Raw genomic sequence first — 23913 nt, 5'->3', positions numbered from 1 at the left:
GATAGAACAGCGCATAGCCGGCCTCGTGGTTTCTGAGTGGTGATGGCGGGTCGGTTGCCAACTGGAGCTTAGCGCTGCCAGCGAGCTGTTTTGAAGTTCCCATGGTTTTGTATCGTAACTGGCAGTTGGGCTCGAATCTGTTTGGGACCCTGTCATGGCCCGAATGGACCGGGAGTGTTGTTGTTGTTGTTATTATTACAATTTGTGATTACGAGTACGGAGCATCTATTATTGTTTTGGCGTGAGGGTAGCATTTTGCGGTATTGGCATGTGGTATTTTAATAGGGTGGACGGTAAGGTAACCCGAGCCGGAGATGAGATGGTTGAGACGAGATGAGACGAGATGAATAAGAGAGGGTTTTTTTTTTTGCCGTTTAAATAAATGTGCTCTTATCACGGACAGCATATTGTGTTTTGTGATTGGGAAATTGCATCAATGCCCATCATAGCTTATTTTCCGCCACGAAGTGCAGGTATATCCAAGCCCATTGTAGTATAATAGGTACATACATGTACATACTAAGTGGGCGAAAAGAGAGCATCACCTGCCCCCCGCGAGTCACCTGGCTATCAGGCATGTACTATCTATAACCAGCCAAAGTTGAGAACATTAAACAGGGGAAAGATGCACAGCAGAACATAAATCGAGACAAACCCGCTCCATTTTCCTTTTTAATCGGCTCCCCTCTTCTCTTCTATCCCTATTTTCGACAAGCTGCCGCTCTCCATTGCTCTGCGTTGGCGCTGCCGGTTGAATTAGCATCTGCAGGCAGTTTCTGGCTCGCCGCATCGCAGCGCATCGCATCCACAGCGCATCACAACACACAGCACAGCACATCACGTCTTATCCTTACACTGGCATGGTCGTTGCGCCGCCTCCTCTTTTGTTCATTGGCTCGCTGCGGTGCTGCATACCGTAAACCCGATCCTCCCAACTGCAGCTGCAGCCATTGATACCCCCCAAGGTGCATTATCTCGCCTGGAGAGGGTATAAGGCGCCCCGACATAAAAGTCGTACCACGTCCAATCCTCAGTCTCCTCGGAACGGGGCTTATTCCATCAATTGGACATTCTGTTTGCGTCGATCAGAAGGATATACATTGATTTTGTCCTTTATAACACAAACAGACTGATTCTCATCCATTCCCAGCATATACAATCCAAACCCCAGCAGTCTCGTGCGTCATAGGCGGTAGCGGGAAGCTTCTACAAGGCCCCAGCACAAGCGGCCCCACCTACGGCTCACTCTACTACGAGTAGCCTGACAACTGACCAGGTTATCGAGTATTAATTGGTAGCGGCCATCTCTTCTCACTTCTGTCCCAGCTTCCCCTCCATATTCTCCATACCAATCGATTCTTACTTTTCTCTCCTTTCACTTCACTTTTCTACGATTCGATACTACAAAGCGATCTTATAATTCGGTGTCTCTTCTTTTGCTTCAACCGATCTACGATACCGAGTGCCACCTTTACTCTTTTACACTCGATTCATTCCAACTTTTTGCTCTTGATATCATCACCCCACCAAGTGCTACATAGAGAGAACTCACACCGACCCGTCATCCAGCCACCAAGATGGTGAAGGAGACCAAGCTCTACGATACCTTGAGTATCAAATCCGAGGCGTCGCAAGACGAGATTAAAAAAGCCTACAGGTATGTATGAATCATTTTATTTATTTTTTGAAGGCCTTCTTTTTTTCCTTTTCCTCTTTCCTGAGGATTCTTTCTTTTTGTCGTCATTCATGCTTGGGCCAAGAGCTAGCTGTGGGTGGCAATTGGCGAACACGGCCAATCCGCAAGCTTCCACCCCAAACAGCTTGCCGCCCAACTAGCATGTTCCCAGTTGAGTGTAGAGAATCAATTATCGAGGCTAACCGCAATTTTGTATACAGAAAAGCTGCTTTGAAGTGGCACCCTGACAAGAACAAGGACAACCCCAACGCCTCAGAAAAATTCAAGGAGTGCTCCCAGGCCTACGAGATCCTGTCCGACCCGGAGAAGCGCAAAATCTACGACCAATATGGCCTCGAGTTCCTGCTGCGGGGTGGTGCCCCTCCACCCGAAGGAGGTCCAGGGGCCAACCCTTATGCGGGAGCAGGCGGTATGCCTGGCGGCTTTGGCGGTTTCGACTTCGGAGGCATGCCGGGAGGCGGCGGCACCAGGACTTTCCATTTCAGCACGGGCGGAGGCGGCTCCAAGGCATACAACTTCAACAACCCTGAGGACATATTTACAGAGTTCATGCGTAGCGGCGGCATGCATGGCGGCGGCGGCGGCGTAGGCGGTGACGACGACGACTTTGGTTTCTTCAGCAGCTCAACATTCGGCCCTGGCGGCGCTGGCCCTCGGTCTGGACGAACAAGGGCAAGATCTGGCTTCGCTGAGCCGCCCAGGAACCGTGAACCAACACCCGAAGTTACAACCGTTGAACGACCGCTACCTCTTACTCTTGAGGAGCTATACAATGGAACCACAAAGAAGATGAAGATCAAGCGCAAGACCTTTGACGAGACCGGAAAACGCGTGCAAACCGACCAGATATTAGAAGTACCAATCAAACCGGGTCTGAAGAAAGGATCTAAAATCAAGTTTAACGGAGTTGGCGATCAAGTAGAAGGTGGTAGACAAGATTTGCATTTCATTCTTGAAGAGGTAAGCTAGCCCGTCACTCATCTAATACTTTTGATATGAGTTGTTACTAACTACTTGTGTTACAGAAAGATCATCCTCTCTTCAAGCGAGAGGATAACGACATTGTGCACACCGTTACCTTGGACCTAAAGGAAGCTTTGACTGGATGGAAGCGAGTAGTCACCACAATCGACGGCAAGCAAATCAGCATAGACAAAGGTGGCCCAACCCAACCCGGAAGTGAAGACCGGTATCCGGGGCTGGGAATGCCCATGACAAAGAAGCCTGGACAACGAGGCGACTTTGTTGTTCGCTACAAGGTCAATTTCCCGTCAAGCTTGAGCCAAGAACAAAAGGCACAGCTCAAGGAAATTTTGTAAAAAGAAAAAAAAAGAAATTTTGGATGATGCACACAGCTTAAGAGAGGGGGGAGAACGATATATCCACATAGCGACAGAGGGCTTGGTATGCGGGACATGAACAGGACCTCAGGAACCGAGCCGCGCGACCCCTTTTCGGAAGGCTGGGAATGTCTGTGCAATCCGACATGGACGGAGCGGTATGGTGCCGCCTGATAGTACGATGATGACAAGCTGGCGTGTTTTTCTTCTTCTTTGTTTTCTTATTTTTCATCTACCTTTTTGGGTCACTTTTGCACTGTCAAGAAGAATTGACAGGGAATACGGCGTTTTTGGGATGCATTTCTGGCAGAGTTCAAGCACGCGGTGGATTCTTTGTTGGCATGATTGAGAAAAAAAGACATTACTAGGATTTTGTGATTGAGGAGGAGGACTTGGAAGAGACTTTACTTTACATAATCATGTTTATGTTAGTCGGGTGTTGTGGCACAATGCTGTAACGAGACAGATGGATGGATGGATGGATGGATGGATGGATGGATGGATGGATTTGATAAATTGACTTATAGCGGATTTATTATTGTTCCAAAATATATATTTATATATTCCTTTGACAACAATGATTGAGTCTTTTACCTATACTACCTGTGTGATTATTCTCTTCTTTGAGTGATACGACCTGTGGGGTGCGAAATGAGCTTACAATGACCCCTGCGGGCTGTTTAATTATGGTGCTGTCATGACGATATCATCATTCAGTCTTATGGCAGCCTCCTTAGTAGGCGGCTGATGGGGCCTTTACGGAGTGACATGCTGGTCTCAGCCACTGGCGGCTACGTTCCATGGCGTGGTCACGGGGAATTGAAGCATGAGCAGAATTCCAGCGAATTCTGATTAAAACAGCTGAATCTATTGGCTCACCGCATCTGACACGCAAATGTATGTGCAGCATCCGGTGCATATATTGCTGTAACATATAACATTGAACTTGCAGCGTCTTGTAAGCCAAGCGAATTAGAGCCCGGGCTTTTTGCGGCCGCCCATAGCCGGATTCCAAGAATGGAGCAGGCCAGCGGTCCACTAACATGGTTCGAGGAGGGGCAATGACGACACTGGGCAAGGGTCGAGGGGGGAGGGGTAAAAATATGTATGAGAACCTGAAGCAAAGCAAGGCTGCGAAAGAGCTGTGAGCTGGGATGTTGTATTTTCGGGGGAATATAGAAAAAAAAGGACGCTAATCAAGGGGGAGGGAGAAGCAGGCTGGAGAAAAGAGGCCATTGTTTTTGGGATTGTCGATGGAATGAATGCTGGGGCTAGTAGTAGATTATAGCTATTTTGTTAGCATGTGATTCAGATTAAAATAAGAGAAAGCAATTAGGTAGGTATAAGCTATGATTCAATTGCGCATGGCCATGCCGCCTTGTAAAACGGCGAGAATCAGGATTTTTGGGATAACCCACCCTCTGCAGGTGAAATGTGTTTTACATTGTTTGGATCCCCCCAGTGTTTCATATGAGGTAATTATACAGATTGGCATTGCACTCTAACTGGGCCCCTTACAACTATATACAGGCTCCCGACGTTGGCTTTGTGGAGAGCTGCTAAGGCTCTTAGTTTCCTTGGCTGCGTGGGCTTAGTAGACGACATCCCGACGGTTGGGCTTATATACTTGTTGCTTCGCTCGTCTTCTTCTCTTCCTTCTTCCTTCTTCTTTTTCTGCATATTACAACAAACCTAGATTCTAATAGATACCCTCTTTTCTCTTTCTTCTCTTTTCTTATTTGACACCATATTACTAGAAAATACCATCACAATGCCTGAAGTAAGCACCAATCGCCTATTCCTCCTCCTCTAGCCGTGGCTGCTGTCCCCTAAACCTTCTCCCCAACGCCCACTAACTCTCCCTCTCAACAGATCAAAGCCATCCTCTTCGACTGCGACAACACCCTCGTCCTCTCCGAGGAGCTCGCCTTCGAGGCCTGCGCAGACCTCATCAATAAGATCTGCGCCGAGCGCAACGTCCCCGCCAAATTCACCGGCGAGACCCTCATCACCGAGTTTGTCGGCCAGAACTTCCGTGGCATGCTCACCACGCTGCAAAAGACCCACGGCATCGAGATTGCCCCCGATGACATGGAGAAATACGTCCTGATGGAGGAGGACGCCGTCATTGCCAAGCTCAAGGCCGCGTTGAGGCCTTGCCCCGGTGTGGATGAGCAGCTGCAGGCGCTGCAGGCCAATGGAAAGTACCAGCTCTCCGTGGTGTCTTCTTCAGCATTGAGAAGAGTTCGCGCGTCGATCGAAAAGGTTGGCCAGGACAAGTACTTCCCTGGTGATGTGGTCTTCTCTGCGGCGACGTCACTGGAGAAGCCGACGAGCAAGCCTGACCCTGCTATTTACCTGCATGCGTTGAACAAGCTGGGCCAGAAGGCTGAGCAGAGCGTCGCAGTTGAGGATAGCAAGAGCGGCACTCTGAGTGCTACGAGGGCGGGCATCAAGACGATTGGATATGTTGGTCCTTATGCGGATGACAAGAAGGAGGAGATGGAGGGCGTGTTGAGGGCTGCCGGCGCTGTGGTGATTATGCGGGACTGGAGCGAGTTCCCTGATGCGCTGGCGAGCATTGAGAATGGCGAGTTTTAAAGGGGTTTCCTTACTTTTTTCTTTTCCGTGTTTTGGATTTAACCCGTTTTTCTACTGGCTTTTGGGCTCATCGTCTTGGTTAATAAAGGAGAACTAAGAAAATAAGAGAGAATGAGACGACAAAAGGCTAGATATGAATAGATATGACGAAACGAATTGATGCTCTTGAAATACAAGGATGCAAAAAACATATAGGAGTCTATCTGATCTAGTTGATTTTTAATACAGGATGTTTTCGCCTAAAGAAAATGCACATGACTACTTTCTCCAGTCCATCAAGAAGCTGTTTACACTCTGCAGGGTTGTTCTGCTTGGATTTGCCTCTGGATATACCGTCATGATGGTTCCTAGTCTGATCTTGACTAGAGTTTTGGTGAATGATGCGTTTTCATTAGGCACGCGAAAGTTGCCCTGATCATCAAAGAGATAGCATGACAGTGCTAGAGCGACTCCCACGGAGAGATCCTTGCCCGAGTCGCAGACCACGACGATCTGCGGTGGTTGGCTGTTTCCATCCGCTGAGGAATCCGATGCTGAATGGTGTTTCTGTAAGAAACTAGCTGCAAAGGAGCATATATCTGGGAGGGCAAGGCGGAGATTGCGGCTGGCGGTCTTGTGTTTGCCGAGGTCGACGCGGATATGCGTTGGGGACTGAATCCATGATTCTTTGGGAGTGGGAGAAGCATCGGTAAGGAGGATGAGACATTCATCTTCTTGCTTGACTGGTGGTGTTGAGAGATCATGGGATGTCGATATGGGACGGACGGAGATGTGTGGCGTGAGTTGCTTTCGCGGAAGGGCGGTTTGACTGCCTTCTCCAGCCTGGCGCTTCACTTTGGCTTCTTCTACCAGACGGACGATGAGGTCAGGGAGATCAGCTTCTGGAGCAGAGAGCAAGTCTGTGGTGTTTGTCCAGAAGACGTCGGGGGTGAGACCCAGAGCCCAGTTCTCGGTGTCGTCTCCTGCGCCTTGGATGTAGCCACCCTCGTCTACCTCGCTGCCAACGACACGTCTGCTGGCGGTGCAGCATATGACAGGTCTAAAATCTTCGAATATGACATCCTGGTGGTCTTCGTTGTCATCGCCGTCGTCTTCTTCTTCTTCATCTGAGTCTGGAGAGACGGGGAGTGACGACTCTTGCGTGATCCAAAGGGGCCGAAGAGGTTTTGTGAGAGATTTTGGTAGAGTGAGGTTGAGTTCTTTTAGGGAAGAGAGGAATGATGGTATAAGGGCGAGGATTTGGGAGTGAGTGGATGCGGGCAGATAAGGGGGAAGGAAGAGTTTTGAGGAAAGGGGGTGATCTGGAAGGAGGGCGCGATTGATGACAGCGCACCAGATGGGGATGGTGGTGGAGAGAGCATCAGGCATGCCTATTATTCAAAATTTTAGCACGAGATACGTATGTGTAATTGAATGAAATATATAAGAGACAATACTTACGTTTGCCTCGGCGAGTTGAGTCGACGATGATGATTCTAACAGGCACATATAAGTCAGCTATGCTATCACTCTTTCACCACATTCACTCAAAAGAAAGAACAATAACGATGAAGTATAGTGTTGACATACCCATCATTCTCCTCAATCACATCAATCAAATGCAAATTCAGCCTCCTCGTGCTAAACTTCCACGCCCGCTCATGCCCATCCGTACTCTTGAAATACGCGCTGCCATCCTTCTTCTCCGGCGGAATGTACCAGCTCCCACAGCGCTCATTCGCCACCAGCGGCCTCCTCCTCTTCTTGCGCTTCCCTGATTCCGGGTCGCGGTGAGAAGTGGAAAAGGCAGAGGCTACTTGCGCGACGTAGTCGGCGTCGGCGTAGATGGACTTGAGGCGATTGTGAGGTGTGAGGGTGCTGCGGCGGAGTTGGGTGAGGAGGCTGGAGATGGAGGGCTGGTTGGAGAAGATGTCGTCTTCGTCGATGTCTTGTGAAAAAGACATTTTTTAAAGGGAAATTTGTTTTCTTCTTGTTATGTGTTGTTTTTCATGAGCTGTGGGAGTGAAATGAGAAGCAAAGATTGTCAGTGTATATGAAAGGCTAAATTTTATGTTAGTGGCTCATTGTGTGGGTTCAAGCTTCTTTGCAGCTTTGGCTCAACTCAAGTGAGAAACCTCAAATCAAACACCAAAGTTTATCGCATTAGGCTACAATCTAGCTGCATTATAATTGAGGAATATTTTTCCATTCTAGGTTATTTCATTTTTTGTACACTATCACTTTTTATCATTAATCGTTAATCTAATTTACACCAGCTTCCAAGCTCCATTCTCCACCACAATCTTAATCTCGCGGCCCTCATCAATACTCCTTCGACCAGCCTCCAAAATGGCCGTCGTGGCAATTGTGTTATTCAGAGTAGGCAGGCCCTTTGCATCCAGATCAGCCGGCTTCGTACCCGCATTGACTGAGCGGCATCCATCGACAAACTTCTCAATGGAAATGTAGCCGTAGCCGGTCTGGCCGTTGAAGTTGCCGTCCTCGTCGGGGGCATATCGCATGTAGAAGGGGTTGAACCACTGCAGCTGACCGGCACGGTCGTCTGCGACGTCGTAACCTCGGTGAGCTTGGTCGACGCGGATCTCGCCCTCCTTGGCCAGGTAGTGGAAGTACTGGTTGGTGTGGATGCCGGCGCGCTGGGGAGCTGTCCATGATGATGTGTAGACGGCAATGGCGCGCTTGTTGGGCTCGTCCTTCCGCTCCCAGGTAACGAGCAGGGAGATGGTATCCTCAGTCTCGTCGACGCAGCCCAGGCTGGTGGCAACACCCTTGGATGAAGAGGCGGAGACCTTGACGGGTAGGTATCCGCGCTGCTGGACCATGGAGTCGCAGATGTCAATGTGGTGGCTGTTGAGGTAGTATGAGATGTCTGACTCCTTGCCGGCCCAGGACTTGAACGTCTCCAGCTGCGACTTGGGCTGTGACATGTACGAGTAGAAGTAGTTCCAGTCGCCCAGGGTCTGGGCCTTGAAGCGCGCGTCGCTGTAGGCAGGGTCGAAGCGCTTGTGGTGCTCAATGAAGACGTAGACGCCCTTCTCCTGGGCCTTGCGCGCCAGCTCGACGTGGTGCTCCAGCAGCTTGACGGCGGGCTTGGTGATGAGGACGTGGATTCCGCGCTCGATGGCGTACAGCGCAATGGGGTAGTGAGTGGGATCGGGGGTGAAGATGGTGATGGCGTCGCCGGGCTTCAGGAGATCGATGGCGGACTTGTAGGCATCAGCGTCGATCTTGTCGTTGGCGGGGAAGGAGTCGAAGGAGGTGTCGAGGCCGTTGTAGACTTGGGTGATGTTTTTGTCGAGATGTTCGCCTATTCATGGCCAGAGTCAGCATCTACAAATCCCATCTCATAATTCTGTTGCGAATACATACGGATTGCGGGAAACTTGGTGCCATTGACGCCAACCATGCCCAACTGGGCGACCTTGCCTCGTCGTCGCAGGTCGAAGAGAGTGAGACCAACAACGCCGACCTTCTTGTCAGAGCCAGACATTCCACCGCCGACAAAGCCAGTGGTGTACTCGCCGGTACCGATCTGGATGAAAATATACCAATTAGCTATTCGTGTGTCTTTTGCGCAACCAATTCCAGTTTCTAGGAAGCTTCACTCACCATCAATACGTTGAGAGGAGTCGCCATGATGAGAGATGTGTAAATGGGGGTATCTTGGGTTGAGGAGATGAGACAATGAGAAAAGAGGCTATACGGAGAGTAATAAGAGTAAATGGAAACAGAATATGATCAAGCTATAAAGGCTGGAAAAAAAATATGATCATCTACACAGCCTTGCCGAGTCGCGTATCCGTCAGAAGCTCCTACGTATGTCGACGGCGCGCGGACGGAGGAATTGAGGGGCATTTGGCGGGGCAGCAATTGGAGGGATTAATAAAGACCGAGTTGCATATTCAGGGACCCTCAATCTGGATCTTTGGCTTTTACTTTGGCTTTCCATTTAACTGTACATGTGCTCAGATGCATGTAATTTAGATGCTACCTGGTTTCTGATAGACGCGGCTATAGGTGTCTCCAGTTGGCTAGTTGTCTCGGTGTTCCAGCTGCGAACTGGTAGTTGCATCGTCGATTGCAATCATAACGCTGGAACAAAGCCATCTCCAGTCTCTGGATCCCGCGATTCAATGGTCTCGGAGGTCACTACCCCGCGCTGGATTTCAATGACCCCGCATCATCATCTTAGCTCTGTGCTGTGTGTCTCTTAGCTTGGCCATTGGAGACTATGATTATAAGATATATGTATACACGATGTAAGTAAGTGAAGGCAACTTTCAAGTATAGGAAAATAAAAAGTTGGCCAGGGTGATGCTTTACACAGATTGACTTCCGTCTTCGGAAATATTTGATGAAGCTAGCAACGCCTCATCTTTAGACATTCGGCGATAATGACCCGACGTACATGAGTCCTTCACCATGTGCCTAGCTTATTCTATATTGCCGTACTACCGACGGATGAATTGCTAGTTGTTTAATCAGGTACAGCGGATCTAGCTCGGGGTTCTTTTACCGACGTATGAATGGCGGAAAATCCGTCAAATCGGAATTTCCACCAATTATATGCTCTGTTCTTAACATCCCACTTGGCGCCATTGTACCTCCATCCCCAGAATCATCATCAACCGAGCCGCGACAGGCTTCCCTTATACCAATATCCACTATCATGGGCCGTTTTATATCCAATCCGCCGTTTTCCATGGCCTCCAAGTCGCTTATTCCTTCTCATTCGCTCGCCGTCTTCGGATCAGGCTCCAGTTGCTCTCTCGATGGGTCAGCCTAACTGTAAGCCATGACATTGATATCGGAAGCTGATCGGTGGCTTCCCCTCCATGTATTTCGTCCTCGTGTTGGACAGGCTTCTCTGGCTACTGGCGGCTATTCTTTGACCCAGAATTCATAGATGACAACTTGTATTTATAAAGATTGGGCCCGTCTTTTTTAGAATTACAATATTATTTTCAGTTTCTGTAATCTTATTCCTACTTTTCTACTTCTCTTCTCTCTTCATAGTAACGCATTAGCGCCTCATCCTCACCATCCTCTTCCAATAATATACCCAAGTTGCTTTCATACTTCACATATACCCAGCAGTCAAGATGGCAGTTCCCAAGTCGCTGCCATGCGGCATCTACGCCCCTACCATGACCTTCTTCGACCCCAACACCGAAGATCTCGACATTCCCACCATCAAGAAGCACGCCGAGCGACTCGCCAAGGCCGGCCTCGCTGGTCTCGTCGTCATGGGATCCAACGGCGAAGCCGTCCACTGCACAAGAGAAGAGAAGATTGCTGTCCTCAAGGCCACAAGAGAAGCTCTCGATGCCGCCGGTTTCCAGTCAACGCCCGTCCTTTTTGGTGCAACCGAGGGCAGCGTCAGAGGAGCTATTGAGCTGTGCAAGCTGGCCGCTGAAGCTGGTGCCGCAGCTGCTCTGGTTCTGCCCCCTTCATACTACCGAGCTCAGACCGACGAGGAGTCCATCTACAATTACTTCATTGCCCTGGCCGATGAGAGCCCCATTCCAATCATCCTGTACAACTACCCTGGCGCCGTGTCTGGAGTCGACATGGACAGCGATCTGCTGATCAAGCTGGCTCAGCACAAGAACATCACCGGCACCAAATTCACCTGTGGCAACACCGGAAAGCTCACACGAGTCGCCCTTGGCACAAACGCAAAAACCCCCTTCCAGGAGGGCTCAGGATACATGGCCTTTGGCGGCATGTGCGATTTCACTCTCCAGACTCTTGTCAGCGGCGGCAGCGGCATCATTGCGGGCGGTGCCAATGTCATGCCTAAGCTGTGTGTCAAGGTCTGGAACCTGTATTCCGAGGGCAAGAAGGAGGAGGCTGAGAAGCTGCAAAAGGTTCTGAGCCGTGGCGATTGGCCATTGACAAAGGCTGCCATTGCGGGCACGAAGCAGGCGATTCAGAGCTACTATGGATATGGAGGATACCCTCGCCGACCCCTTAAGCGCTTGGAACAGGCTAGAGTACAGGCTATTGAGGAGGGTATTCGAGAAGCGATGGACGTCGAGAAGACTTTGTAATTTATGATAGAAAAATAAGAAGAACCTCCAAAAGTGTAATAAAATAAATACATAAAACAAACTAAATTTGCGATAGGAAATGATAGTACTAGGAATGAGTAAACTTAGGTAGTTATATTTACACCTAATTATTTTAATCTTGTATGTTCTCTACATCTGATGCCAAATGAAACATCAGATTGTGCTTGTACTTTACTCACTTAGTAATTATCACGCGAGTTATAAACAATTTATTAGAATATTTATTCAAATGTTTTACCCTCTTCTCAGTCCTAGTTTCTTTAGCAACAGTTCAACTATATCACCATTTTTCTCCTGTAAAGCAAGACTAAGCGCTGTTTTGCCGTCGCTATCTGTAGCAGAAGTATTGGCTCCTTGATTAAGAAGAAGCTCAGCCATATTTACATGTTCACTCTCATGAAGTGGCGTCCTATGTCTGATATTAATCGCGTTAATGTTAGCTCCTTCGTCAAGAAGCAGCATTGCCACGCCCTCATGTCCTTCTAAAGCTGCAATATGAAGTGGTGTATTGCCGTCGTAATCTTTAGCTTCAATATTGGCTCCTTGCTTAAGTAGTAACCTCACGATATCTTCTCGTGCATCATAGGCTGCTAGATGAAGTGGTGTGCTGAAATTTCTTTCACTTTTAGCTTCGATATCAGCTCCGTTGCTGAGAAGCAACTCAGTCACGTCTTTATGTCCTTCTGAAGCTGCAACATGAAGTGGTGTGTCTCCGTCTTTATCTTTAGCTTCAATTTTGGCTCCTTGTTTAAGAAGAAGCTTGACAACACCAATATGCCCTTTCCAAGCCGTTAGAATGAGTGGGGTGCATCCGAGTGCATCTTCTGCTTCCATATCAGCTTGTCTGCTGAGAAGTAACTCAGCCATGGCTTCTTCTCCTTCTGAAGCTGCAATATCAAGTGGTGTTTCGCCATTGATATTTTTAGCTTCCATATTGGCTCCGTGGTTAAGAAGGAGTTCAGCTACATCCACTTTCCTGGTCATAACTGCATAATGAAGGGGTGTATTGCCATTCTTATCCTTGGCTTCAATATTGGCGGCGCCATGGCTAAGGAGACGTTTGACCACATTTATTTCTCTATTCCAAATTGCGTCGTGAAGCTGCAAATCATAACCATCAACATATACCTCATCGTGTTTTGCCTGATCCTGGGTCATCCCGTGGCCGTCGTGCTTTTGGGCGAGGCTATCCTCCTGGCTACTTTCAGTTTGTTTCATTATATACTCGCATATCGGCTGCGGGAATCGACGGGTACAATTGCTGCACGGTCTTCCTTGATCGCACTACAAGCAAAGTATAAGTCAGCCCATGTTCTTGGAACTTTTTTTGCCTTCATTCTTTGATTCTTTCTCTTTTTTTCCCAGCGGATATTTGGATTTTCCCTGAATTTTTGTTTTCCTGGGTGCTGCTGGCTGGCAACGAGTCCGGACGATGCCGCCTATGCCAGCTTAAACCGTTAGGAGGTTCGGACATGATGATACTCATACATATCCAAGGCTGCTGACAAGAGAAACGCCTCCACAAAAGACTCTGGATAGCAATAATAGCACTCTGTTTGACTGACCTTTAGCTTGCGACGTCGACACTCGGTGCATAAATTGCCCCTGGCCTTGATGGCTTCAGCAGGCAGCAATTGCTCCAGCACTGCAGCAGGTTTGGCTCCATCTTTCTGCGAAATTGGATCTACGATAGTTTCCTCTATAGGGATGTTTTCCTGCCTAGCATCATCCACTTGCGGAATAGTCTCTGAAGTCGGCAGAACAAGTTCCCTAGACTCAGATTCATCCTCGTTCTCGCCAAAAGTCTCGGCTGGCTGAAGGTCTTCAGACTTGGGTTTATCCTCAGTGACAGCTCGCTCCTCTAAGGATTTTTTTTCAGTTAAACCCCTATCAGCCGCTTCCGCATCTTCTACGGCTAGGTTGATTGGATTAGGAGCATTGTGAATATCAGACTCAAAAATGTCTAAAGGGTGAGATAGCATCTGCTTCTTGGAGGGTTTCTCTTCAATTAAACCGATGTCAGTCGCTTCCGCATCTTCTTCAGCTAGGCTGATCGGATTAGGGACGTTAGGAATGTCAGATTCAAAGATATCTAGAGGGTCAGATCGATCTTTTTGAGTCAATTGCATTTCGGCATCGTGCAGCGCAAACCCATCTTGCTTCCGCTCTTTCATAGCCTCAGACTCCTGATCTTTGAGCATTAATGTTTTGATACATGCGCCTGTTGCTATGTCCCAGAGCCGGATAGTTTTATCATCCGAGGCTGACAGTAGCTGCTGGCTGTCCGGCGAGAAAATAATTGAGTGAATCTTGGCGTTTTGGTTTCGGAGTTGAGGATCTTGGCTACTATTACGCCAGGTGTCCACTGCACGCTGGATCACGCCTCGCTTGTCTCGCAGCACCGGGTTCAGTTGTGCCAGAGCCCATCCGACTCTGTTGCACTCAGTCTCGTAAATCAATCGGTTTTCGCGGTACTGGCCCTTGGGGACACATGCCCTTGGGTAGACACAGTTCTCCTGCTGGAACTCCGGGGAGAGCTTTTCGATGTTTACTGATTCGACATCGCAGCGAATAGTGTACTCCATCTTAACCCGGTCTCGTGAATATTCGAATTTAATCCACTGAACGCTGTTGCCCTCAAATTTTATAAAACAGGCGCCTGTTTCTACATCCCAGAGCCGAATAGTGCCATCCCATGACGCTGATGCTAGCCATTGGCCGTCAGGTGAGAAAACAACTGAGCTAACTACATGACTATGACCTTTAAGCGTCTGTGTGCACTGCTCTGTTTGTATATCCCAGATCTTGACCGTGTTATCATATGACGCTGATGCTAGCTGTTGGCCATAAGGCGAGAAGGCAACTGAGAAAACTATATCACTGTGACCTATAAGCGTCTGTGTGCACTGCCCTGTCGATACGTCCCAGAGCCGAATAGTGCCATCCAATGACGCTGATGCTAGCTCTTGGCCATCAGGCGAGAAGGCCATTGACATAACTGCACCAATATGACCTTCAAGGGTCCGTGTGCACTGCCCTGTTTTTGTATCCCAGATCTTGACTGTGCTATCATATGACGCTGATGCTAACTGTCGGCCGTTAGGCGAGAAGACAATTGAGCTTACTATATCATCATGGCCCATAAACGTCTGCACACGATTTTGCGTTTTCATATCCCAGATCTGAAAATAATTATGAACTGAGGCTGATGCCAGCAGTCGGTTGTAAGGCGAGAAGCTGACTAAGTTAACTTCATCGTTATAGCCTTTAAATCTTTTTGTAACTTGTTCCGTTTTTATATTCCAGATCTTAATCATATTATCTCCCGAGACTGATGCTACTTGCCAGCTGTCAGTCGAGAAAGCGATAGGGTCCACAATACGCCTTGTGAGGTCTGAGTGAGCGGACATGGTGGAATAATCGGAAGCGGTGGAATAATCGGAAGCATCGCTTTGGTCAAACTGTGGTTTGGAAGACCGATCTTCAGATTTATCATCGAAGTATGTATTCATAAGAAAGTAGTCACTGTATTCGAAAAGACTAGTAGAAACCGTGACAGAGTGGTCGGCTCTGTCGTAATCGCCCAATTCCATCTCTGGTAGCCACACGCTTTCGTGCACGGCCTCGTTGATCCAATGACGAAGATCCTCTCTTTGAGTTGAATCCTTTGGAAGATTGAAGGTGCCAGGTAGCACGTTCAGGTCGTGTACGATAGGCTGTGGCCATGGAAGAGCCCGAAGGGCGAAGTCGTAAGCGTGTCGCAAGACGTGGTCAACCAGTTCCGGCGAGTCCTCGGCTCCGCACGAGGAACACAACGGACAGGATTTTATTCCCATCGTTTGTACTGCAGACCAGGATAGAAGGGTTGTAAGAGAGTTATCTAAGAGTTCCTCTTCGTGGACATCCTGAAGATGGCAGCCCATGCTCTCCATAGTTGAATAGTTTGCATTTTGCTCTTCACAGAATGGACATTGCCACCGAGGTAGATGACTCTTTTTAACGTGGCTTTCCCATTCATTTCTTGTACAAAATAGGACCTGTGGAGTAGGACAATTCTCAGCGATGCATGTATATGGACATAGATCCTCGATTATATGCTGCCTTTAACATGTTATTACGATCAGCCTCAATAAAACTGGAGTATGAGTTTTCCATGCCTTACTTCCATGTTTTTGCATTTTGAAAAATTTCAATAGGTAGAGACTGGCAGCAGCAGGGGCATTTCATTATCTCTCGGCCTAAAGGGATGGGAGGGGCTTTTGGGAATTCGACATCAGAGGCGATGAATGTGATTTGCGTTTTCGCTGTGCTTGGAGTATACTTTTTAGAGATTGAATCATATTTCAGAGTTCCCTCGGCTGTTGATGCAAGAGAAAATGCTGAAATTGTCGGTGCTGTGGTTACTTGGCCCTTGGCAGTTAGATATGGCGTTGGGTCTTGATTATCGGCTGCATTTGCGTTCTGTACGTCGGCGAGAGGCTCCTCCTGTAAAGGGATATCTAGAGATGAAGAACCAGCAGAAGATGAGAAATGCATCTTCGCCCTTTTCTGAATACTGGAGCGTTTCTGCGCTACCAAAAATTTATGCCTTCGCCTGAGATTTGCTTCGATGAGGCGCTTCTGGATAGCGGACAGTTTGGAGTTGTCCAACTTGGCGACATACTCGCCGGTTTCTGCTTGATGGAAAAGCGCTTCTTCTGTCGGGCGAAGAAGGATTATACATTCGAGGTGCATTCTCAATTCTCGGTAATCATCCGGGTTGAATGTCTGGTCGGCCTTTCGGTTTCGTGATGCCTTTCCTGTTCGACGGATGGCCACGCCAATCAAAGCTAAGTTCTGGATAGCAGAGTCAAGGTTCTGGATAGCTCCGTCATATTTTGTTTCGCCTTCGACAATGCCCGCGTAATAGTCCAAGGAGTCAGTCAGCATGATAAGAACATTCTTAACTAATGCGAGATCGTTTGCCCGGCCTTGGAGTCTAGAGTCTAGTGAAGCCCCAGGCTTTGCTAAGGCGCCAACACCGTCAGCCCAGAGATTGAAATCAGCCAGCCGACTTTCCAACGATTTCATGCGCTGTGGGCCCAGAGTGCATGAAGCTAGGAGCCTGTCGAACTTGGAAATGCAAGACTCCGTAAGCGTTGAGATAGATACAGAGGTTCGCTCCATTCTTGGTTGGGATCTGTGCAATATATAATTCTCTCTACAAAGCAGAGGAGATTAGCAATAGCAGGATTCTGGAATTGGCGAGCAACATCAGGTACTAACCTGTCATGCTGTCAGCGTACATGGACTAAGACAGAGTACATGTATTGACATTCGTGGATGGATACTGGCGCTCTTAGTTACGGATAACTGTGGGCGTGAAAATAGAGCACGCCATGTGCCGTACCTAGGCTAGGATATCAATGGCTAATGAGGGGCCGGCTGCCTGCGGGGTTGTGTATCGTAACTCCCAATTATTATGAGATACGGAGTACAGTAAACATTGAACTCATAGTGTGAGGTGTTAGCAGGGTATCAAGGTACTTTCCGTCGCATAGAACTATTACCTAGGTACCTATGCAGTACAAGCTGAACACACCAGATGTGCTCATAATTAGTACTATAGGTAGGTATCTGTCAAAAGTGAAATGGACACTCCGGCTGTCTTGCGTCTGTACTGGTACCTATGCTAGCGTAGTTCCACTAACAGCTCATATGTATTATACCTTAGTATCAATGCTTTCTATATCAACATTTGGAGCGGATTCCTAAAAACGTCAAGCAGAGAGGTCGTCAAATATTGTCGGGGAATGCTGTATACTATAAAGAGCTTCCCATTGACCACGCCTCGAAATCACAATCTTGCATAGAGATAAACAACTTCTCACAGCGACGATGGATGAACACGCTTCGGTCCTCCTGTCATCACCGCCGCACAGCTCTCTAGAGACATATTCAATGTGCTGGCCAAGGGACGCCTAAAACCCTCCGATTCAAGCTATAAAGTAGCAAACGATATCGCCGTTAGGCTTCATCTGATCAATACCTACCTTGACTCTATTCCGCCTTACTGGATAGAACTCGAGGTCGAACAACTCTGTCGCTCAATTCTACGAGACATACAGACCATTATTCAACCAGCAAAAGAGTCGACAAACTCAGCTCTCCATATAAGCTTATCATTTTTTAAATCTTCATTTAACCAGAAGAGCCCTTTAGATCCAGAGGCATGTCTTACTGCTTTTTTCAAGACACAAATAGAAAATGCCAAAGGTTTCAAAACCTCATGCGATAACCTCATTAAAAGGTTAACCAAGGAAGAACATGATACGGACGAATTACCCGAATCTGCGTTCCAAAACGTCGATATCTCATCTAACTCTGATGACCTCAATGATGAAATTTTTGAGGCCCTCCAACACATTGCGCAATGCGAACCAGTGTCTCACGAAGCCGATAGCATCATAGTATCTAGCGAATTGGATTCACAAGCAATACGACATCCAGCACGGCTATGTCTACATGAACTTCCAGACAGCCTAGATTCGGCTTCACGCAACATTTTGATCCTTGTTTCGGCCATAAATATGACTCTTTGGCAAGAGTTTTGCTTGAAAACGTATGTACTCATATACCCTAGATGGCACTCGCGACTACGGTCAGTTAGAAAGAGGGGGGCAGCCATCATATCAGATGGCCCTATCAAGCCACCTTCTCTGTCCTCCCCCTTAGTCGCAGAGTCGCTCAGCAGTGGCTAGCTAATTAGCCAGATCATCTAAAATCAACTATATTAGTCCATCGTAGCTTGATCTCACTAACTAGAGAAGATTTAGTCAACCAGAGAGTTTCGCAGATGACAATCAGAAGCTTCTCAGTCGAGGAGGCTTCTGTCACATCCTAGAAAGGGAGATTACTGCTCGTCTTTTCCTCTCGTTTAACTTTGATAAGAGTCTTTACTTGCTTAATAAAACGCAAGTTTTAAAGCAAATCCTTCAGGCCGGGCCTGGTGAATCTCTTAAAAGTGTCCTACGCCACTACAACCTTACACCGAAAGATAAAGTGATGCTGTCGTATGCCATAGCAAGATCATACTGGCAGTACTATGATTCAGAATTGATGCGTACCAAGTGGACTAGCGACACAATCTGGTTCATGCCTGAGAAAGAGAGCAGAGAACATGAAGGCCAGCTGCCTCTCTGTGCCTATTTGTCGTTCCCCTTTGGCATCTCTGGTAACATTTCACCAGATATCATATATGAGGACCTGCTAAATCATCGATGCCCAAGAATATTTGATATAGGCATATTGCTTCTAGAAATCGGTCTCGCTAAACCTTTCCGGAGTGGAAATCGTCGAGATATGATCGGACAGGCAAATCTCGACCATAAAATAGCCACCGATGAGCTTCTTGAACTAGAAAAAAGAGATTGGGATGGTTTCACAAGTAAGAAATACTTTGACAGGGCCGTGAAGTTTTGTCTCAATAGCGAGAACTTTATTCCTCCGTCAAAACAGGGGAAGCCGATTCGGGGGAGTGTCAAATTTTCCATAGAGCCGACAACAGCATCGGGCTCGCGAGCTGGTGTCCTCAAACGGCGGAAGATTTTTTATAAGAATGTGGTTCGCCCACTTGCATGGCTAGCAAAAAGGGGCTTTAAAGCGCAAGATGGTGACATTACCTACGTCAACAAAAAGTTAGACTCTTCTCTACCGAAAGGGCTATCTGAAACGCCAATACAACAGGATTCAGAAGCACTATTCCACAGCTCCATCATTTCCAAGATGTGGCTCAATGACCTGAAGAAAATAAATGAGTTTGTTGAACGCAAACGACGTCAATTTACAGTCACCACTCCGGTTCGAATCGCCATACTAGATACTGGCCTTGATAAAGACTTTCTCACTTTTAAAACGAAGAGTAGTTTGCTTAAAAGTATTGTAGATGAGGAAGACTTTGTTAGTCCGTGTACACAAACCATGACGGATACTTTTGGTCATGGGACTTTCATGGCAAGACTTATCATGGAGTGTGCTCCTGGTGCAGACATCCTAGTGGTGCGAGTGGCTGAAAACACGAAGGAGTTGGAAAACAGTCGGGAGAATATTAGAAAGGTGAGTGGTCTAATAACACACTCTACGCTTATGAAGCTTACATGTTGGTTAAAAAGGCCATCCTTTGGGCTGGTCGGACTGGCAAAGCCGATATTATCTCCATGTCCTTCGGTTTCCCATATGATGATCAAAGAATACGGGAGGCCATCGAAACGGTGCAGAAGGAGCGCCAGGAGGATATCATCTTCCTCGCCAGTGCTGGAAACTCGTCCACAGATGACGAGAGCTTTCCAGCTCGCCATCCTGCCGTCATATCCGTCTACGCGACAAACTGCCACGGGGCTTTTCTACAATCAAACTCAGCAAGCGTCAGTAATGGTGCCGCTGTGCTCGGCACGTATGGCGATGACATCCCAGACTTTATTAGAGAAGAGTTCAGCACTACATACCCAGAGGTTTGTCAACCTGGTTCCTCTGTCGCCACGGCAATAATGGCAGGCATCAGCGCTACTATGCTTGCCTATACCACTGTCCTGCCTTCGATAGTACCGTTTCAAGGAACGCTGGCTAGCACATGCAACGATGTCCTTCAGCGTCTACGGACTACTAAAGGCATGGAAGAGGTGCTTTGTCGGCTAGTACGACAGGATTTGGACCACCAGCGGCTCAAGGCTGTAAACCCGAGGTGGTTCTGGAAAAGCAGGCCAACTGATGTCGCCCGATATATGGCTATTTGCGATACTTTGACGAATCTTAATGGCAGATTCCCGAGGGTAGTGAGGAAGGGATAGATTTTGACCTGTCATGATGGCTTTGATGCAGTTGGACGGCCTTCACCTGTAATTATGGATACCATTTCATCACAATAGGGTTTATCTTTTATGATCAAATTGATACATCATAACAAAGTAAACATTCCAAAACAAGCTTGACGTAGTAAAATGACATTGGTTTATTTCAGTATCCATCATTGATATCTTTAGGTATAACTCAGCAGGACAATGAAATGGCTGGCGGCAAGCCGGAATTGTCATAGCGTCCTCCAATCGGAGAATTGATGCGGCTTAGGCTGCAATATATGCAATTAGCTGATGGAAAACATTGAAGATAGAGCCCGACGCTGAATCCTTTTTGAAGCCTGCGGGCTACCCTGGTTGTAAATTTGCAACCACTCTCTCATTCTAAGCTGTTCACTTCGAAACCCAGGTAATTTTGCTTTTTTCCATTACTTTTAAACAATGGCGAATAAAACCTGGTTTCTCTCTCCCGATTTCACCTTCCTTCCTGAAGGGCAAATTGCCCTCGGTAGAATCATCCCCAGCCCTCGACAACCAACTGTTACCCTCGCCTCTCTCACTGACCACCCGACTATCGCCCTACCAGAAATTCAATCTATAGTCGAGAAGAATCTCAGCTTCTCGAACGAAAAGACTCGCTCCTTCGGGGTCAAGCTATTTGCCAAATTCATTGAGATTGCCAGTGCCAAAATAGACGTATCGTTGTATAAGAACCAGTCTTTCAGCACCGTCGATCATGAGGTTCGCACTTACAGCAGAACGTTTACCTCTGAGACTCTGAAAGCAATCGTGGCCCTTGATAATGTGAAACAGCATATTGATAGTGGGCGTTTTGGCAAGCGACGCGTGTATATAATCTCGGGGATACGTGTGGCACAACAAAGCTTTACGGTCACAAACCACAAGAAGAGGCAGGTAGCAACTTCTCTTGGAATGTCGGGGTTTATGCCCATTGGTACTGCACCTGATGTGGCAGGGGTTAAGATCACCAACGGCATGAATGATGAGGCAACGAATAGCTATGAAACAGCACCCGGAATCGTCTTCGCGTATCGGCTACATGTGATCCGACCTAAGGGTATAGGAGAGGAAGGGGGGCTATTTTCTGACAGTTCAGCCTTCTGGAGTGGCGAAGCTGAGGATGAGACTGAAGAAATGGAGGCTGTTGAAGTAAATACAGCGGTGCTGCGGGAGGATTTGGATGAAAAACTAGATGGCTACAGTGAAAAACAGTTTGAGGATATAGCTGATGAGTCGTATATTATTTCCGCGAATTTTATTTAATATCCTACTACCTCTACTGCTTCTACTAGTTGGAGACCTCAGCAGAGGCATCCTCAGCATCAATACCCCTATACTCAAAATACTTGCCAAATTCGGGGTCTTCAATCAAAGTCCGCGCTAGCCTCTTCTCATAAAAGAAAGAAAACTCAGGACCCTCATCCGACTTCGGATCAAAGTTACGAGGCGGGTAAACGATAATGACACCCTCCGTAATGCGATCTGTGAGATGGCGATGAGTAATAGGCGTAGCGAAGCCAAAGTCGGTAGATCCCATATAAGCATCTCGGTGATCTGTGAAAAGTACCGACAAGGGCGGCAGGGAGTCTATTTGAGTGTTGAGAGAGGTCTTATCACGGATAGTTGCTATCACTTGCAGCGTCTTATCCAGGCCCTCTTGAGTGACGCTCTCGGTCATCTGCCGTACGTATTGAGCCACTCGAGACAAAGGCCACTCTGCAATGAGCTCGGCCACCGTTGGCTGTTCCACAGAGGAGGTAATAGAGAAAGCTGCGAACACCACATTACCACGAATACGTGGAGGGACGGCTGGATTGTGGAAACGTCGTCGCATATCGACCGCCTCACAGAAGAAGATCTTCGAGGCCGGGTTCGGATTGAATACAGGAGCACGGACGCGCGTAATAGAACGCCATATAAAGGCCGTAAAGGCGTCATAAGTAGAGATCCATGTCCCATCCGTAGGGGATGCTAGCTTCTTCAGCTCGGCCGCCTTGCTCTTAGGCAGATGGAACAGCAAGGCTACACCCTGGACGTGGCCCGGATGACGTTGCGGTGCAGGGGGCCCATCTACTTTCTGGTCCTCGCGAGGCTCCTTCTTGATCAGAAGAGAAAGATCCAGGCACCTGGGATCCCAAGTAGGAAAGGTGGTGTTGTTGAATGCGGCGAAGCAGTTCTCAGCCAACTGCCGTGTATAGCTAGCCCAGCCCATAGCATCATTGGAGTAGTGGTGGTGGTGCATGTTAAAGACCATTCCACCTCGGACAAAGTTCATCTTGAAAGCAGATACGACAGGTCTAGCACCAAGGTTGGCTTCCGGTTTCTCGCCATATGTCATTGGCTCGACACTCCAGAGCTTGAGATCGCCCAGGGATACTGCGCTGAAGTTTGCCTTTTCGATGTCATCAATGGATGGATACTTGTCGGCGTCCTCAGGAGCGTCCAGCCATTGTACAAATAGACGGACCGTGCTATCCTTCTTCTTAACAAATGAATAACCAGTTCCAATGTCATCTTTCTCGATCGTGCCGCAAAGATGTCTTGCCTGACTGATAGTGCGCGCAAGACCCTCTTTCATAATCTCTACTGCTTGGGGCTTCATTGCATCGTCCATCCTGAAAAAGAGCGCATAGTTGTTGTAAGACATGGCTGAAAGATAATCCAAAGTGGACAGTGCAAAAGACTCCCGTTCGGGATCATTTTCCCATCCAAATGGATGAAGGTGGAACACATCTTGCTTCGGAGCCATTATTTGGGATGAGTAGGCAGAATTGAGAAGAGGAGAGGAAGAGGAGAGGAAGAGGGGGAGAAAGGGGAGAAATCAGGTAGCGAGAGCGAAATTGAATGACAGCGCTTTTGATACGATTATTTTATCCTTTTCTATATTACCTTTCAAGCTGTTGATACATGTACATAGTGTCATTTCCAGCAACGCCAAGACCAGCCCTCGTCTGCTATAGCTCATCTTCGACTCGCGATCCTCTCCCCTCGACCAACAGGACTATCGCTTCGAGTACCGGCACTAATTGTGTAATACCTTGGATGATGGAGCTCAGAAGCCAGTCCTTCAAATCACAAGTATAAGATATACAGTTTCTCTACCACTAGTGTGGTGTGAAACTTCTATTCGTTAATTAAAAGAAGCTGCATGACACAACCTATATTACCTGTAACCTTCAAAACTAGGTCATAATGGATTCATTTTGGCAGTAGTCCTATTAGCAAATGACTCGTCAAAGCTACGAACATGAATGCTTGCACATCTCTAGTGGAGAATGTAGGGGACTCCTTCGGAGTATAGGTATGCATCCGTACATAGTCCGTGTCTGTCTATATGTATGTTGGTTAGG

The 23913-nt window shown here is 47.7% G+C and overlaps 10 protein-coding genes across 10 annotated transcripts; 5 read left to right on the top strand and 5 right to left on the bottom strand.

Annotated features, from left to right (window-relative positions):
- Positions 1-1208: 1208 nt before the first annotated feature.
- On the top strand, positions 1209-3034 carry GGI43DRAFT_342337 (uncharacterized protein). The gene is made up of 3 exons (XM_083202148.1): positions 1209-1657; positions 1897-2656; positions 2722-3034. The coding sequence occupies exons 1-3, from the start codon at positions 1578-1580 to the stop codon at positions 3013-3015; spliced, it is 1134 nt and encodes a 377-aa protein (XP_083061570.1). The 5' UTR covers positions 1209-1577; the 3' UTR covers positions 3016-3034.
- A 622-nt stretch (positions 3035-3656) lies between these two features.
- GGI43DRAFT_342384 (uncharacterized protein) lies at positions 3657-4490 on the bottom strand. The gene is made up of 3 exons (XM_083202150.1): positions 4455-4490; positions 4080-4307; positions 3657-3981 (listed from the first exon to the last, which is right to left on the bottom strand). The coding sequence occupies exons 2-3, from the start codon at positions 4270-4272 to the stop codon at positions 3770-3772; spliced, it is 405 nt and encodes a 134-aa protein (XP_083061569.1). The 5' UTR covers positions 4273-4307; positions 4455-4490; the 3' UTR covers positions 3657-3769.
- GGI43DRAFT_342381 (HAD-like domain-containing protein) lies at positions 4304-5766 on the top strand. Its single transcript, XM_083202149.1, has 3 exons — positions 4304-4511; positions 4794-4816; positions 4909-5766. The coding sequence occupies exons 2-3, from the start codon at positions 4808-4810 to the stop codon at positions 5635-5637; spliced, it is 738 nt and encodes a 245-aa protein (XP_083061568.1). The 5' UTR covers positions 4304-4511; positions 4794-4807; the 3' UTR covers positions 5638-5766.
- A 23-nt stretch (positions 5767-5789) lies between these two features.
- On the bottom strand, positions 5790-7681 carry GGI43DRAFT_402122 (tRNA A64-2'-O-ribosylphosphate transferase). Its single transcript, XM_083205647.1, has 3 exons — positions 7207-7681; positions 7078-7112; positions 5790-7007 (listed from the first exon to the last, which is right to left on the bottom strand). Exons 1-3 carry the CDS (start codon positions 7578-7580, stop codon positions 5896-5898), a joined length of 1521 nt encoding a protein of 506 aa, XP_083061567.1. The 5' UTR covers positions 7581-7681; the 3' UTR covers positions 5790-5895.
- A 76-nt stretch (positions 7682-7757) lies between these two features.
- On the bottom strand, positions 7758-9434 carry GGI43DRAFT_342305 (Gfo/Idh/MocA family protein). The gene is made up of 3 exons (XM_083202147.1): positions 9247-9434; positions 9007-9169; positions 7758-8944 (listed from the first exon to the last, which is right to left on the bottom strand). Exons 1-3 carry the CDS (start codon positions 9271-9273, stop codon positions 7884-7886), a joined length of 1251 nt encoding a protein of 416 aa, XP_083061566.1. The 5' UTR covers positions 9274-9434; the 3' UTR covers positions 7758-7883.
- A 1153-nt stretch (positions 9435-10587) lies between these two features.
- GGI43DRAFT_342302 (dihydrodipicolinate synthase family protein) lies at positions 10588-11905 on the top strand. The gene has a single exon (XM_083202146.1). The coding sequence runs from the start codon at positions 10740-10742 to the stop codon at positions 11688-11690; it is 951 nt and encodes a 316-aa protein (XP_083061565.1). The 5' UTR covers positions 10588-10739; the 3' UTR covers positions 11691-11905.
- A 3851-nt stretch (positions 11906-15756) lies between these two features.
- On the bottom strand, positions 15757-17462 carry GGI43DRAFT_342288 (uncharacterized protein). The gene is made up of 4 exons (XM_083202145.1): positions 17418-17462; positions 17261-17319; positions 16977-17201; positions 15757-16911 (listed from the first exon to the last, which is right to left on the bottom strand). The coding sequence occupies exon 4, from the start codon at positions 16875-16877 to the stop codon at positions 15870-15872; it is 1008 nt and encodes a 335-aa protein (XP_083061564.1). The 5' UTR covers positions 16878-16911; positions 16977-17201; positions 17261-17319; positions 17418-17462; the 3' UTR covers positions 15757-15869.
- Positions 17117-20536, top strand: GGI43DRAFT_422189 (S8/S53 family peptidase; the record flags this gene model as incomplete). The annotated part of the gene is made up of 5 exons (XM_083208067.1): positions 17117-17146; positions 17633-18312; positions 18527-19014; positions 19120-19805; positions 19862-20536. 5 exons carry the CDS (start codon positions 17117-17119, stop codon positions 20534-20536), a joined length of 2559 nt encoding a protein of 852 aa, XP_083061563.1.
- A 327-nt stretch (positions 20537-20863) lies between these two features.
- Positions 20864-21838, top strand: GGI43DRAFT_342175 (uncharacterized protein). Its single transcript, XM_083202144.1, has one exon. The coding sequence runs from the start codon at positions 20984-20986 to the stop codon at positions 21824-21826; it is 843 nt and encodes a 280-aa protein (XP_083061562.1). The 5' UTR covers positions 20864-20983; the 3' UTR covers positions 21827-21838.
- On the bottom strand, positions 21839-23376 carry GGI43DRAFT_433446 (transferase). The gene has a single exon (XM_083209747.1). It carries the CDS (start codon positions 23310-23312, stop codon positions 21852-21854), a length of 1461 nt encoding a protein of 486 aa, XP_083061561.1. The 5' UTR covers positions 23313-23376; the 3' UTR covers positions 21839-21851.
- Positions 23377-23913: the final 537 nt, after the last annotated feature.

The sequence above is a fragment of the Trichoderma evansii genome (genome assembly GCF_050947405.1).
Source record: "Trichoderma evansii strain SZMC 28006 chromosome Unknown GGI43scaffold_7, whole genome shotgun sequence".
NCBI classification, from domain to species: Eukaryota; Fungi; Ascomycota; class Sordariomycetes; order Hypocreales; family Hypocreaceae; genus Trichoderma; species Trichoderma evansii.
This window is presented reverse-complemented; position numbering and strand designations above follow the sequence as displayed.

What these genes read in the sequence shown, in the direction of transcription:
- GGI43DRAFT_342288 (XM_083202145.1), bottom strand. Translation starts at nt 16,877, where the DNA reads ATGGAGCGAACCTCTGTATCTATCTCAACGCTTACGGAGTCTTGCATT.
- GGI43DRAFT_342305 (XM_083202147.1), bottom strand. Translation starts at nt 9,273, where the DNA reads ATGGCGACTCCTCTCAACGTATTGATG. An exon ending in CTCCTCTCAACGTATTGATG is followed by an intron (nt 9,170 to 9,246) that starts GTGAGTGAAGCT and finishes ATTTTCATCCAG; the next exon opens with ATCGGTACCGGCGAGTACAC. An exon ending in CACCAAGTTTCCCGCAATCC is followed by an intron (nt 8,945 to 9,006) that starts GTATGTATTCGC and finishes GGCCATGAATAG; the next exon opens with GCGAACATCTCGACAAAAAC.
- GGI43DRAFT_342384 (XM_083202150.1), bottom strand. Translation starts at nt 4,272, where the DNA reads ATGGCCTCTTTTCTCCAGCCTGCTTCTCCCTCCCCCTTGATTAGCGTC. An exon ending in ATTGCCCCTCCTCGAACCAT is followed by an intron (nt 3,982 to 4,079) that starts GTTAGTGGACCG and finishes AGACGCTGCAAG; the next exon opens with TTCAATGTTATATGTTACAG.
- GGI43DRAFT_342337 (XM_083202148.1), top strand. Translation starts at nt 1,578, where the DNA reads ATGGTGAAGGAGACCAAGCTCTACGATACCTTGAGTATCAAATCCGAG. An exon ending in GAGATTAAAAAAGCCTACAG is followed by an intron (nt 1,658 to 1,896) that starts GTATGTATGAAT and finishes TTTTGTATACAG; the next exon opens with AAAAGCTGCTTTGAAGTGGC. An exon ending in TGCATTTCATTCTTGAAGAG is followed by an intron (nt 2,657 to 2,721) that starts GTAAGCTAGCCC and finishes CTTGTGTTACAG; the next exon opens with AAAGATCATCCTCTCTTCAA.
- GGI43DRAFT_342175 (XM_083202144.1), top strand. Translation starts at nt 20,984, where the DNA reads ATGGCGAATAAAACCTGGTTTCTCTCTCCCGATTTCACCTTCCTTCCT.
- GGI43DRAFT_433446 (XM_083209747.1), bottom strand. Translation starts at nt 23,312, where the DNA reads ATGGCTCCGAAGCAAGATGTGTTCCACCTTCATCCATTTGGATGGGAA.
- GGI43DRAFT_342302 (XM_083202146.1), top strand. Translation starts at nt 10,740, where the DNA reads ATGGCAGTTCCCAAGTCGCTGCCATGCGGCATCTACGCCCCTACCATG.
- GGI43DRAFT_402122 (XM_083205647.1), bottom strand. Translation starts at nt 7,580, where the DNA reads ATGTCTTTTTCACAAGACATCGACGAAGACGACATCTTCTCCAACCAG. An exon ending in GTGATTGAGGAGAATGATGG is followed by an intron (nt 7,113 to 7,206) that starts GTATGTCAACAC and finishes TGTGCCTGTTAG; the next exon opens with AATCATCATCGTCGACTCAA. An exon ending in CTCAACTCGCCGAGGCAAAC is followed by an intron (nt 7,008 to 7,077) that starts GTAAGTATTGTC and finishes TTTGAATAATAG; the next exon opens with GCATGCCTGATGCTCTCTCC.